The sequence below is a fragment of the Gracilinanus agilis genome, chromosome 2 (assembly GCF_016433145.1).
Source record: "Gracilinanus agilis isolate LMUSP501 chromosome 2, AgileGrace, whole genome shotgun sequence".
In the NCBI taxonomy this organism is placed as follows: Eukaryota; Metazoa; Chordata; class Mammalia; order Didelphimorphia; family Didelphidae; genus Gracilinanus; species Gracilinanus agilis.
The window spans coordinates 207,434,958-207,449,291 of record NC_058131.1 but is presented as its reverse complement, the minus strand read 5'-3'; the positions used below and the strand labels follow the sequence as shown (position 1 = coordinate 207,449,291).

General features: G+C 37.5%; 1 protein-coding gene across 1 annotated transcript; it reads left to right on the top strand.

Moving 5' to 3' along the window:
• Nucleotides 1-14,006, top strand: CMPK2 (cytidine/uridine monophosphate kinase 2). Its single transcript, XM_044660941.1, has 5 exons — nt 1-723; nt 6,949-7,063; nt 7,275-7,476; nt 10,860-11,093; nt 13,845-14,006. Exons 1-5 carry the CDS (start codon nt 1-3, stop codon nt 13,966-13,968), a joined length of 1,398 nt encoding a protein of 465 aa, XP_044516876.1. The 3' UTR covers nt 13,969-14,006.
• Nucleotides 14,007-14,334: the final 328 nt, after the last annotated feature.

Below are 14,334 nucleotides of genomic sequence, written 5' to 3'. Positions count from 1 at the left end.
ATGGCTTTTGTCCCTCGTCTGGGAGACTTCATCCTCCGGTTTTTGGAAAGGATGCGGCCGTCGCAGGTGCCAGCTTCCTGCAGCCAGTCCACGGATATGTACACGCCCGGCCTGGGCCGGGATCGCCGCTTCGTCCTAGAGCTGCCAGATTCAGAGCTGGCTCATTTCGCCCTCTGCGGTGACAAAACGGACCGTGGCGCTTCAGCCCCCAGCGATCCCCGGCTAGAGACGTTCCTCCTCTCACCCGGGCGCAGCTACTCTGTGTTCATACCTGTGGCCCCAGGCTCAGGTTACGGGGCCCGGATTCGCGCTGCGCGCCAGCACCAGCACCTGATAAAACAACTTAGTCAGGTTCCTTTCCAGCAGTGCCAGCTGCGGCGCTTGCTCTCCTACTCTCCGGGCAGCCCGCCGGGGAGCACGGAGAAGGGTTTCGTCCTATGGGATCCCAAAGACTGCTTGGAGACCGAGCGCGCCTTGCAGGGTCTGCTGGTTGCCTGTGAGGCTCCGCGCCCACATCTGGGCGTGTTCGAGGCTGACCACAGTGGCCAGCTGTGGCAGAGGCAGTGGGAGCTTCTAGGAGGAGTAGGAGATGAAGGGCTGAAGCCAGTGGGTAAAGCGCGAGTGGTGCCCACTAAGGAGCCCCAGCTTCACCCTGTTGTCCCAGACCTACCCCTCTCTGTGGTGTTTCCCAGTCTGGAAGAAGCCCGAAAGGTTTTTAAGGAGGTAAGGACTCTTTGAGACTCCTCTCAGTGTTCTAAATGAAAGCAAACAAACAAACATATAGATCAAGGCATCATAGGATCATAAATTTAGAACTGGAGAGGACTGGAAGCAGCTGGATGACTCACAGGACTGAGAGCCAGACCCAGAGACAGGAGGTCTTGGGTTCAAATGTAGCCTCAGACACTTTCTGGCTGTGTGACCCTGAGCAAATCACTTAACCCTCACTGCTTAACTCTTGCCATTCTTCTTCCTTGGAAGCAATACATAGTATTGATTCTAAGATGGAAGGCAAGGGTTTTAAAAAAAAAAAGAAAGTGGGGGACCACTAGAAAAATTCTCTCATTTTACATATAAGGAAAGAGGATGTTTTAGATGTAAAGAAAAAATGTTTTGTTTTTCTTAGAAGTTTTAATGATTTGTCCCCAAATAGGGTCAGGAAGAGTCAGACATAACTGAAAAATGACTGAACTGAATGTAACACCAAATTCATCAACTTTCCAGAAAGATTCTTCAATAGGAAAGTAAAGATGCCCAGTTTAGGAGGAATGTGGCTCTTTTCCTAAAGAGAAAACTATTTCTAGTTGAAGAATAACTCTGGAGGACAATAAAGGATATTTTTTTTTTGCCTAATTTAGGGATAGTAAATTTCAAGGTAAGCACTTTCCTCTTGAAGGATCTTTCTGGAAAATCGATGCATTTGGTATTATATTGGGGTTTTCTTGGCAAAGATACTGGAGCTGTTTGCCATGATGAAACTGAGGCAAACATGGGTAAGTGACTTGCAAAGGGTCATACAGCTACTAAGTGTCCAAGGCCAGATTTGAACTCAAAAAAATGTTTTCCTGACCCTAGGCCTAGAATGCTATCCACTGTGCTCCCTAACTTACCTTCTTGGTTATACAGATCTGATCAACAAGTGTTTGTGTATCATTCATAGCATTCTTAATCCCCATTCCTAAATGTGTTTTCCTCATTTATGAAGGGCAAATGCTATTTCTGTTTTTCAGATGAGAATACTGAGATATAGAGATGGGAAGTACATACCCTGAGTACTGTGTACCATAACTCCAGGCATTCTGAACCTTACTAGGACACAGTCTACTACTCCATTGTTAAGACCTAAAGGTTTTTTTTTTTTTAATGTTTGTCTGGTTTTGTTTCATAATAATTGCTAAAAGTAAAAGCCATAATATTTATTAAAAAATGAACCTAAACAATTCTAAAAGATTAGGAAAGAGAAAAAAAAAACAGGGAAGGGGAGACTTTAACCAGGAGTAATCTCGCAGAACTGAGATTTTTCTTTCTTCTTACAAGGGTGAAAACTTTACTTGGTCCAGTGATAATAATTGGTGATAATAATTAAATAGAAGCAGGTGGTTTTAATTCATTACAGAAAAAATCTCTCTTCTAAAGTTTTCAATAACCAGAATTACAATTATGACTTCTAGTACCCAGTTTGATTGTTCTTCTTGAGTCATGGATATTATATGATTATAGAGTAAAGAGACATCATAATAATAATAATTCAGACAGATCAGAACTCCAAATGTGTGTTGTGCTACAACTTTATATACAACCTTAAGGCTGTATATAGAATATTTTTTAAAGTCCTAGTTTCCAATATAAAAACTGCTTTGTTATAGACAGAAAAAGATATTGTTAGCTTTTTCATTAAAAAAATTGTTATGAACATAATAGTCACCATCAACAAATAAGAACATTTTGACATACTAAGAAAAATGAAAATGGAAATTGTGAATGAAGTTATCTTCTGTTATAGCTGGTGAATATTTTCTTTTTTCTTTCATAATTTTTTTCCATTTACATTTACAAGCAATTTTTAACATTCTTTCTCTTACATTTTGATTTCCATATTTTCCCCTTCCTTTTCCTTCACTGAGACAATAAGCAATTTAATATAGTTTATACATGTGCTGTCTTTTAATACATATTTCAATATTCATCATATTGTTGAATTAGACACATATCATTAAAATAAAATTGAAGAAAATAAGGTGAAAATGATGCTTTGAAATTTATAAGAATACGAGTCTTTCCTTATTTGATACATAGTCAAAGGATATAAATAACAATTTTTAGATGAAGAGATCAAAGCTATGAATAATCATATGAAAAAATGTTCGAAATCAATCTTGATTTGAGAACTGCAAATGAAAACAACTCTGAGGTACCACCTCACACTTATCAGATTGGCCACCATGACAGGAAAGGAAAATGATAAATGTCGGGGGGAATGTGGCAAATTTGGGATACTAATGCATTGCTGGTGGAGTTGTGAACTTATCCAACAATTCTGGAGGGCAACTTGGAATTATGCCAAAAGGGCTATAAAACAGTGCATACCCTTTGATCCAGTAATGCCACTATTATCTCTATATCCCAAAGACAAAAAGAAAATGGAAAAGGACTTGTTTGTACAAAAATATTTATAGCTGCTCTCTTTGTGGTGGCAAAGAATTGGAAACTAAAAGGATGCCCCTCAGTCAGAGAAAGGCTGCACAAATTGTGGTATATGACAGTGATGGAAATCTATTATGCTAAAAGGAATGATGAACAGGATGATTTCAGAAAGAGCTGGAAAGACTTACATGAAATGATGCAGAGTGAAGTAAGCAGAACCAGGAAAACATTGTACACAGTAATAGCAATATTGTGGAATGATCAAATGTGATAAACTTGCTACTCACAACAATATGATGATCCAGGACAATTCTGAGGGATTATGACAAAGAATGCTTTCTGTTTCCAGAGAAAGAACTGTTGGAGTAAGAATGCAGATGGAAGCATATGATTTATCACTTGTTTATTTGGATATATATTTTTAGGATTTTGGTCTTATAAAATTATTCACTTACAAAAATGAATAATATAGAAACATGTTTTGTATGATGATACATGTATAACCCAGATTAAATTACTTGTAAAGTCTTTGAGTAGGGAGGGAAGAAAGGAGGGAGAAAATTTGGATTATATAATTTCAGAAAACTCATGTGGAAATTTGTTATTAAAATTAAAAAAAAAAGAAATTGCACCAAATAAAAGAAAATGGTGCGTTGATCTATATTGAGACTTCACCAATACTTTCTATGATGGTGGATAGCATTTTTCATTATGAGTTTTTTTAAATTTTCTTGAATCATTGTGTTATAAGAATAGCTAAATCATTCACAGTTGATCATTATACAATATTGCTATTTCTCTGTACAATATTCTTCTGGTTCTGCTCGCTTTACCTTGGATCAGATCATATATGCCTTTCTAGGTTTTTTCTGAAATCTTCCTTTTTATCATACAATATATTTCTTAAAAATGTATAACATCGTAGCAACAAAATCACCATGCTTACTTGAAATACCTAGTGAAGTCATTCATTTTTACAGAGAAGGCAACTGATCCTCAGAGAGATGAAGGGAGTTGAACAAGGTCACACAGCAATTAATGGCACAGACAGGACTAGAAGTTAGCTCTCCTAATGTCAGTTCTTGCAAAATCACCACTATGCCAAGATGCTAATTTTTGAATTATCTTACTGTATTGTTAGTAGCCCTTCACATTTCTATGATATCTAAAAGTTTGCCAAGGGCTATCTTAAAGACTTATTACCTTTTACAAATGAGGAAGTTGAAGCTTAATTTCGTTTCCTTGGTCTCCCCTCAACTTATGATATAGTAGAAAGAATGTAGCATTTGGAATCCAGAGACCTTTGTTAGATGTTTATATCTGACTCATTATTTGTATGATGTATACTAGTTGTGTGACAGCCTTGCTGAAACTCAACTTCCTTATCTTTATGATGGGCATAATAATACCTGTGGTGGTCACTTTACATAGAAGTCCAGAGGATCAAATAAGGAATATATATGTAAAGTGTTTTGTCAATCTTTAGAGGACAAAATAAATGACATTTTGTGTAGTATTATGCTAGCTCTGAGATATTTCTGCTTTAGAAAGGCCCTTTTACTGTCTTTATTATGTGAGGGGAATACCCATCAAATATTATGTGAGAATACAATCAATCAATTTCTATCACTTCTTTTTTGAATCATCAAGTGATAGAAAGCCATTTTCTTCTTATAAGCAACGGTTTCTAACCTTGGCTCTGTGATAGATTTCAGTAGGTCCATGAATTTGGATAAGAAAAAAAAATCACATCTTGATATGCACTAACTGCTAAATAAAATTAAGCATATCCTTCAATCATTTAAAAACATTATTCTGAAAAAGAGTCCATTGGTTTGAACAGACTGCCAAAGGGTTCCATGACACAAAAAAAGTTAAGAACCTCTGCCTTAGAGAGTGAGGCTCAGAAGGAGAAACAAAATAATGAAACGTGTTCCTTACTGATACATGCAGGACATATCTCTTTTGGTAGAGGAATAAAACTGGACTGGAGGAACATAAGAGGATCCAGATTTGGATTAGGAAGAAGTAAGACTGAGAGTAGATCTATGCAGCAGTGTGGACAAACTAGTGTTATTAAAAGGGATCATCACAACTTAGATCATGGACTTAGATCATTGGTTGAATGGAGACTCAAGAAAGGGGGCTTGAATTCCTCATAGACTAAAATTGCTGGTATTAGTCTAGAGCAGTTGCTTATCAATAATAAGATGCAGAGGATGAAGAATGAGCCTGAGAGAAGGTTCAGAAAGGTTGGACACTCTATTGAGGTAGTACAACTTAATTGATTGCTTATTACTACCTTAAGAAACAGCTAGGTGGTGCAGTGGATAGAGTGATGGGTCAGGAGTCAGGAAAACTCATCTTCCTACCTTCAAATCTGGCCTCAGACACTTGCTAGCTGTGGGACTCTGGGAAAATCACTTAACCCTGTTCGCCTCAGTTTCCTCATTTATAAAATGAGCTGAAGAAGAAAATGGCAAACCACACCAGTATCTCTTGTCAAGAAATGGGGTCAGAAAAGAGTTGGGCACAACTGAAATGACTCAACAATAGCCTTAAGAAGATTGAACTTGGAGGTTCAGGCTTTGAGTTCAAATACTACCTCCCCATGGGACCCTGGTTAAGACACTGAACCACTCTGGGCCTCATCATTAATATTCATTTGAAGGGGATGGACTTGGCTATATTGGCCCTGAGTTTCCTTTTATCTCTAGATCCTAAATGGTGAGAAGCCATGTCAGTAGGGATAGTAAACTGACACCCAAAGGGAGATTTTCTTATGAGGCAACCTGAGAGAAGCTTGGTGTTTCTGCCAGTGAGCAGACTGTGCTGTCTGAGAACAGTTAACCAACTGAAAGACTCATTACAGGAAAGTTGTCCTCTGAGCGATGAACTTATTTGACCATAGCAGCTCTCCAAAACTACTACCATACATTTATACTGTACATACATAGGAAAACATGGCATAAAGTATGGACCCTTTAAGTATTAATGTGTTTAAAGTGTGTGTTAGTTTATGACTCTTTTAAAATAGATTTTACTAATATCTTTTGTTTTTTACTTTGCCTGTTTCCCAATATAGCCTTTTCCCCTCCCTCTCCTAGAGAGCTGTCTCTTATAATAAACAATAAAAATGAAGGAAAAAGGTCAACAAGATAAAATAATATATCGAAAAAGTCTGATATCTTATGCAGTGTGCCAAACCCATAGTTCTACACTTCTGCAAAGAAGTCAGGGAAGGTTCTTCTCATAGATTTTTAAGGTTATAATTTTTGTATCACTCAGTGCTATTTTTTGATGTTGTTCTTTGTTTATGTTGCTGTTGTCATTGAGTATTTATTTTCTTGGTCTGCATACTTCCCTTAATATGATTTAATATCTTTTTCCCTCATGCTTTTTATTCATCATTTTATTTTCTTACTGTAATATTCTATAACATCTGCGTTCCACAGTTTAGCCATTCTCAGTCTATGGATATCTATTTTGTTAATAATACTTTACTTCTGGGGAAAAGAAAGCTACTCTAAATATTTTATTGTATATGGTACCTTTTTTTAAAAAAAATCATTCATCTCTTTGGAGCAAATGTCTGCCAATGAAGTATCTGTGTTCAGGAGTATAAACATTTTAGTCACTTTCTTTGTATAATTCCCAGTTACTTTCCAGAATGGTTGGAAAAATTCTATTTGTATGATTTTCCGTACTTGTGTATTCATGGTTTATATAGGTGCAGACAGTATGATTCTCGTGAATCTAAAACAGAGTGTTTCAAGAACTCATGAATGGAAATTGTCATTACAGTGTACATCTTTAATTCCTGAAGCACAAGAAGTCCTTAATTTGGTGGATAAATGCCCCAAGAATGTCCAGAAGGGAAAATTCCCTGTCATTGCTATTGAGGGCTTGGATGCTACTGGTAAGAGACTATTCCTTCATTTGTAGGTTGCAATAATAATTATGGAATTTGAGTTCATTTTCAATTCAGCAAGTGTTCATTAAGTAATTCTGTGCACCGTAAGAATGCACTGGGGATACAAGGATGAAAAATGACATAGTCCATCTCAGTTTTTTGTGCTTTGCCTGATCCCAGTGAATCAGACATTCTTTCTGTTCTGTATGAAATACAGGCAAAACTACAGTGACCCACTCCATTGCAAAAACACTGAATGCCGTCTTCTTAAAGTCACCACCACTCTGTATCATCCAGTGGAGAAAAATATTTGATAATGAGCCAGCAATCATCAGGCGGGCATATTACTCTCTGGGAAACTATATCATTGCTTCTGAAATAGCTAAAGCATCTACCCAGTCTCCTGTGATTGTAGACAGGTAGGTATAAAGTTATCTTTACATCACACATCTTTATTTTTATGAACTTTTGTTTGTGGGAAGAATATTTTTAATGAAATAAAAATGACAATTCATATATGCTTAGGAGTTTAAGGTTTATAAACCTCTTTCCATTCAATCACCCAGAGATGTAAGCAACACAAGGAGTAACAAATGGCATTTAAAGAATTGGGCCAAATGGTCTCAGCGGTGCCTTTCCACTCTCAGTTGATGAACTATTATACCATTCTACAGATAAAGGAAACTGAGGTTTACAGTGAAATGAAATGATCTGTTGTTTCAGTTCCCAAGTATTAGAACTAAGACTCAAACTCCATATTCCTAAAATCAAGTATTTCTTAACACCACACAAAATAACAATATAAGGTTTACAAAGCACTTTTCAGATATTATTATTCAAATATCCTCACAACAACCTTGTGAGGTATATGCTCTTATTATTCCCATTTTACAGATGAAGAACCTGAGCTTAAGCAACTCAACCAAGGACACAGCTAAAACAGCTAGTAGGGAGTTGAGGCTGGATCTGGAATCATGCCTTTTTGACTTTAGATCCAGTTAATTGTGTGCATGCCAATGGACTCTCAAAGGGTAGATGGCATAAGCTTTTAATAACCTATACTTCTGAAGTAATGTAGAATTTGTTATTATGGGAGATATCTAAATCAGAGTAAACCTGAAGCAATAAAAAATGTTCCTAAAAAGGAACTGAGATTGACAAAAGAATGAGGCAGCATTGGTCTTTAAAAGCCCTATAGTTTAGGATTTGGTAAACTGTTCTCAATTCCCTAGACCAGTGATGGGCAAACTACTGCTTGCAGGCCAGATGTGGCCCCCCTGAAATGTTCTATCCAGCAGTCTGACATTATTCCTAATCTGATGAATACAATGAGTAGGATACAATACAATGAAACTTCGAAAGAGTTAGTTGTCTTAGAAACAGACTGACAGTTGAGCATTTCCTTTCCTTTGGCCCCCTCTTTAAAAAGTTTGCCCATCACTGCCCTAGACAGAGTCTCCCACTTAGATGGTTTATATAGACTATTACTGCTGCAGGTCTTTACCATCCGTGTTTGGCAAAGTCAACTAACATTGAGTGTCTGCTATGAGCCATGGAATTTAAAGAAAGTGAAAATATAGCCCCTGCTCTCAAAAAGTGTTTAGTCCAATGAGGGAGATGGCATGCACATAGCTACATATAAACAAGATTTGTCTAGGATAAAGTAGAGGAGGAAGTAATCCCTAAGGAAAGGCACAAAGAATAAGGAAAACTGTGAGAGGTTTCTGGAAGAAATTGGGACTTTGTCTGAGACCAAAGACTATCTCTCTAAAATTACTAATGTTTCTTTAATGGACAAATATAACGTCCTTTTCTCAATCTCATCCTTCCTATATGCTGTGCAGCCTTTGAAACAATCATTCTCTCCCCCTTGATACTCTCTTCTTTCTAGTTTTTTGTGACTCTGCTCTCTCCTGGTTCTCCTCCTACATTTCTGACTGCTCCTCCTTAGTCTCCTTTGCTGGAGGATGTAGGTACTCTTTAGAGCTCTGTCCTGGGCCTTTTTCTCTTCTTCCTCTATACTATTTCATTTGGTGATTTCATCAGTTCCCATGGATTCAATTATCATCTCAATGCTGATGATTCTCAAATGTACTTATCCAGGGTTATCCTCTCTGCTGACCTTCCTATCTTGTTTGTTTAACTGCCTGTTGGATATCTTGAGCTGGATGTCTCAGAGACTTCTTAAACTCAACCTGTCTAAATATGAACTTGTTATCTTTCCCTCCAAACTCTTCTCCTTTCCAAACTTCCCTGTTTCTGTTGAGGGGCACCTCTATCCTCCCATTTATCCAGGCTCATAATCTAGGTATCATCCTTGACTTTTCACCCTCCACCTCTCATATCCCATCTGTTGGCATAACCTGTTGATTTAACCTCTTGAATATCCCCCTTTTTCTCATCTACTGCCACCACGCTGGTATAGGTCCTCATTTTCTCACTCCTGAGCTATTGTCTCCCCACTTCAATCTGTCCTCTGCTCAGCTGCCAAAGTGATCTTAAACTCCAGGACTGACCATGTCACCTTTAAAATCAAGTGACTCTCCATTACCTACAGGACCAAAATAGAAAATCCTTTGTTTGGAATTCAAAGCTCTTTGTAACGTGCTCCCCTTTCACCTGTCCAGTCTTCTTATGCCTTATGTCCCTCCATTCCAATAACTCATCCACTTTGTAACTCAATAACTCTGACTTGCTCAAATAAGAAACTCCATGTCCCAACTCCAAAGGTTTTCATTGCCCCCCCCCCATTCCTATCTTTACCTCCTGACTTCCTTCAAGTCCCTGCTAAAATCCCACCTTCTACATCACTGGGGTAAAACTCTACTAAAATGGTGGCTACTAATTTTTACATAAAGATCTTCATGATTATTAACAGCTTAAAATGTAATATTATCTATTTTTGAATATATTTTTATTTGTTTTTGTTAACATTTTTTCTAATTCATTTTAATTTGGTTCTGGCCATATCTGGGAGTGTTTAGGATAGAATGGGGACCCATGTTTGTCACCCATTAATCTCTTCAGTCTTCTTTTTTGGACTTCTGACTTATTGATAGTTTAGTTCTTTAAAGAGATAAAAATGTCACCTTGGTCAAAAGAAAAGTTTATTAAAGTCAGGCATTAATGGTACCTGTACCAGGTAGCTTAGACTCCCCTTCAGGAAATGCTTATTAAGTGCCTGCTGTAAACATCATCATCATCATTACCACCATATAATCAGATAATATATGCAAACCTTAAAGTGCTCTAAATGTGTGAACTATGCATATTATTGTGGTCATCATAACTTTGGTTTTAGCACTTTATGATTATGGAGGGCTTTACCTATATTGTGGGTACCTGATACATTGAGGTGAGAAAGACCCAGGTTTATATCTTAGTTTTGTTATTTACTACTCGAATGAACCTAAATCTAAATATGTCAGAATCTACGTTGACTAGTCTCTTCATCAGTAAAATGAGGGACTGGAAACCTATAATGATCTCTAAGGTCTTTTCTAACTTTAATTTCTTTTGAATCCTTTAATACTCTATTAGCCCGGGTTTATATTGCTAATAATTATTAGAGCTGGAATTTGAACCCAGGTCTCAAAAAAAAAGGTCAAGTTACTTTCCACTAGAAAGTCCTTCTTCTATAATTAATAATGCTACCCTTAGATGTCATCTAGTTCAGCTTCCTATCCAATCTTTCACCCCAGGTCCAATATTTCCATCATTCTCTACCAAAAATCATTAAGCCTTTCCTTCTTAAATATTTCATGTAACAGGGAACTCGTGACTTTTTTTTTTATTCTTCCAGGTACTGGCACAGCACAGCTGCCTATGCAATTGCCACTGAAATAAGTGGCCGTTCCCACTACCTACCTCCAGTTCACCACCCCATATATCAGTGGCCCAAGGACTTGCTCAAACCCGATATCATACTGCTGTTAACTATCACTCCCAAGGAGAGGGAACATCGGATGCAAGGACGTGGGCTGGAAAAAACTAAAGAAGAAAAGGAGCTGGAAGTCAATAATTTATTTCGTGAAAAGTATGTTTTAGTTTCATGGCATAGCTGATTGAGATTAAGAACAGAAATGGGAGAAATCTATTTCCTCTAAGGTCAGAAGACCCTGGCAGCTTCACTCATCAGGATAAAGTGGCACCACTGGGTTAGAAAAGCCGGGTAGATGGAAAGGCAGAGGATGGGGGGAGGCCGTAAAGAGAGAAGTTCAGCTATTACAAGAGTCAAGCTAATTTAGTACAATTCATTTCAACAAATCTTTATTAAACACATAATATTAATAATAGCATTTCCATAGCATTTCAAGGTTTAAAAAGCACTTTACCAATGTTATTTGATCCTCACTCTAACCCCAGGAAATATTTTTATTATTTCCATTTTACAGATAGGAAAGCTGAGGCAGGAGTAAATTAAGTGACTTGCTCAAGGTTACACAGTATCTTGGGGTCAAATCTGAACTTACATCTTCTTGACTCTAGACCCAGCACTCTATTTGCTGAACTACCTAGCTACTCCTACTATTAACCAAGTATTGTACTGGGCACTGTGGATGCAGAGAATGAAACAGTCACTGCCTTCGTGGAGATTACATTCTACTGGGGGAATGTGACATTCCAAAATAAGTTAACATATTGTAATTTAAGGAGGGAAAGCTTAAATAGCTGGAAGGATAAAGGAAAGTTTTATGGAGAATGTAATACTTTAGCTCATTGCTGAAGAACACAATTCTGGGAAGAGAAACAAAGGAGGAGGAAAAAAGAGTTCTGGGAATGGGGACCAATAGCTTGTGGAAAGCCACTCAGGCCAGAGATTGAATGGAGAATTCAGGAAGTGGCTATCAGTATAATGAATGTAGCATTTGAGTCTTGAAGGGAGCGGGGGGTTCCAGAAAATGGAAGCAAGGAAGGAGTTTTCCAGGTTTGGGAGACAATCTGTGAAAATATAGTAAAATGGAGATATACAGGCAACATCAAGTTGCTCAGTTTTGTTGGAATGTAAAGAATAATGTGTTGTAATCTTTGAAAGGTAGGTTGGAGCCAGATTGGGAAGGGCTTGAAAAACCAAGCCAACGAGTCTATTTTTTGTCCTAGAGGCAATAGGAAGTTATTAAAGCTTTTCAAGAAGGAAAATGATGAGGTCATACCTGTACTTTAGGAATATTGATGTATGCAGTGCAGGGAACCTGGATTAGAAACAGAGAGGCTGCACACATGGAGATCAACTAGGAGAGCACCATTTTGCTCCACATTCTGGAGGCTGGATGAAAGTTTGAATTAAGAGTTTGTGAGATGAGGAAGAGAGTAAATGTCAACTACTGTGGCAGTAAGATTCATTATGATGAAGTCAATGATGGCTTATGGAGGATAAGTGTAAAGAATCAAGGATCAATCGGTGAACATTTATTAAGCACCTACTCTGTACTAGGAACTGTGCTAAGTGCTGGGGATCCAAAAATAAAGAAATGGCAAAAGGTAGACCCTCCATTCAAGAAGTTCACAATCTAATGGAGAAGTTCGTAACTCCTACCTTACAAACTTGTATGTCTAGAGAAATAATGGAACTCTCAACAGAAATAAGAAAGTTAGAAAGAATGTTGGATTTACGAAGAAAGATAATAAATTCAGTTTTGGTTGATTTTTAAGTATCTATGGGACAGCCAAGTGGGGATGTCAAACAGTCAGAGATGAAGGAATAGAATTTTTGTCAATAGTTTTGGTAAAATTTATCTTGGAATAAAGAGGTCAAATTAGTGGATAAACAAGGATTTGTTTATTTAATAATGTGAGAACTTTAATTTAGTCTCTTGTTGCCCATCATGAAGGCAAATTATTAAGAATTAACGGTGGTCGTTCTGTTAGCACAAGTGAAGGTGTCAGTAAAGTCTGACTAATGCTCCATTCTTGTATGGATATGATTTGGGGTACTCAAAAGTGTTTGGGTGCACCTTCCCATTTCCAGAGCCTTAAAGAATCTTACCAACCTCCAGTGAAAAGTCAGCTGTTATCTTACTAAACTGAGTTTGGAGAGGTTCATTATCAGAAAATGATAATGATGTAATATCAGGTGATGATATTTTTCAACTCTACAGGTCATAATGGACAGCAAGGTGTTCTGTATCCATCACTTTACCTTAAGTTAGGGAGACCTGTCTTTGAATCTTGACAATCATTATCTGATCATTGGCAAGTCACATAACCTGAGATCTCAGTTACCTTGTAGATACAGTGAATACTCTGTAATTCCTGCCTTCTAGAGTCAGTGTAACTCTCAAATAACTCTGAAATGAGAGGATGCATATATGGTACTTTATGAGTCTGAAAGCTTTGGGTAGATATGTGTGTACATATATGTATAAATATATACATGCATGTAGATAGATGTAGGTAAATGTGTGTGCAAATATATGTGTCTGTCTATAAATGTACATATTTTGGATATATATGTGTATATCCATTTATCTATATGTATACACACATCAATATTTATATGCTTCTACCATGTATATGTAAATATATGGGTACACATATATGTTATCTCATGAACCTTTTGTATTAAAGTGTATATGAGGCATCTTCTACCTTGGTGGAAAGAACACTAAAGCCATTTAAATTATGAATCTTTGATGTTATTGGATCATTGAAGTAAGTTGGTTTAGGGAGTGATGTAAAAGTAAGACAGGGGATGCAGCCCAGAATCAGATGGTCTCTAGTTCTTGGTCCAAATGACCGCTATTCAGATTTGTCCAGATTACCCACTTTTCCCTGTTTTGCTTTTCAGAGTGGAAATGTCCTATAAGAGGATGGAGAACCCTGGATGTCACTTGGTGGATGCTGGCCCAGAAAGGGAAAAAGTCATCCAGAATGTTTTAGCTGTAATTAAAAAGTATTGTACCTCACTGTAGTCACTCCTGGGAGGTGGCAGATGTTTTACCTACTTCTACATTAATAAACCTCACTTTAGAATGTATACCACTATTTTCCAGATACCTGTTAGATATTCACAGTGGCAGGAAAGGAAGAAACTTAATATGCATTCATACAGACACAGCCATGGGGTTAGAAAACCTAGGTTCAAATGCTACCTCTGATGCTTATTACCTGTGGGATCCTGGACAAGTCACTTAACTTCCTTTGACCTCAGGAGAGGTTGGAACTCAACCTCCAATGTCCATTCAAAATTTAGACTTGTGATCCTATGATCTGTATGGTAGCCACAAGGTAATGATGAGAGCACTGTATTTGGATTCAGAGAACCTAGGTCACAATGC

Coding starts and splice junctions, on each gene's coding strand:
- CMPK2 (XM_044660941.1), top strand. CDS start 1: ATGGCTTTTGTCCCTCGTCTGGGAGACTTCATCCTCCGGTTTTTGGAA. Junction 7,477..10,859: donor TCTCCTGTGATTGTAGACAG/GTAGGTATAAAG, acceptor TTATTCTTCCAG/GTACTGGCACAGCACAGCTG. Junction 11,094..13,844: donor AATAATTTATTTCGTGAAAA/GTATGTTTTAGT, acceptor TTTGCTTTTCAG/AGTGGAAATGTCCTATAAGA.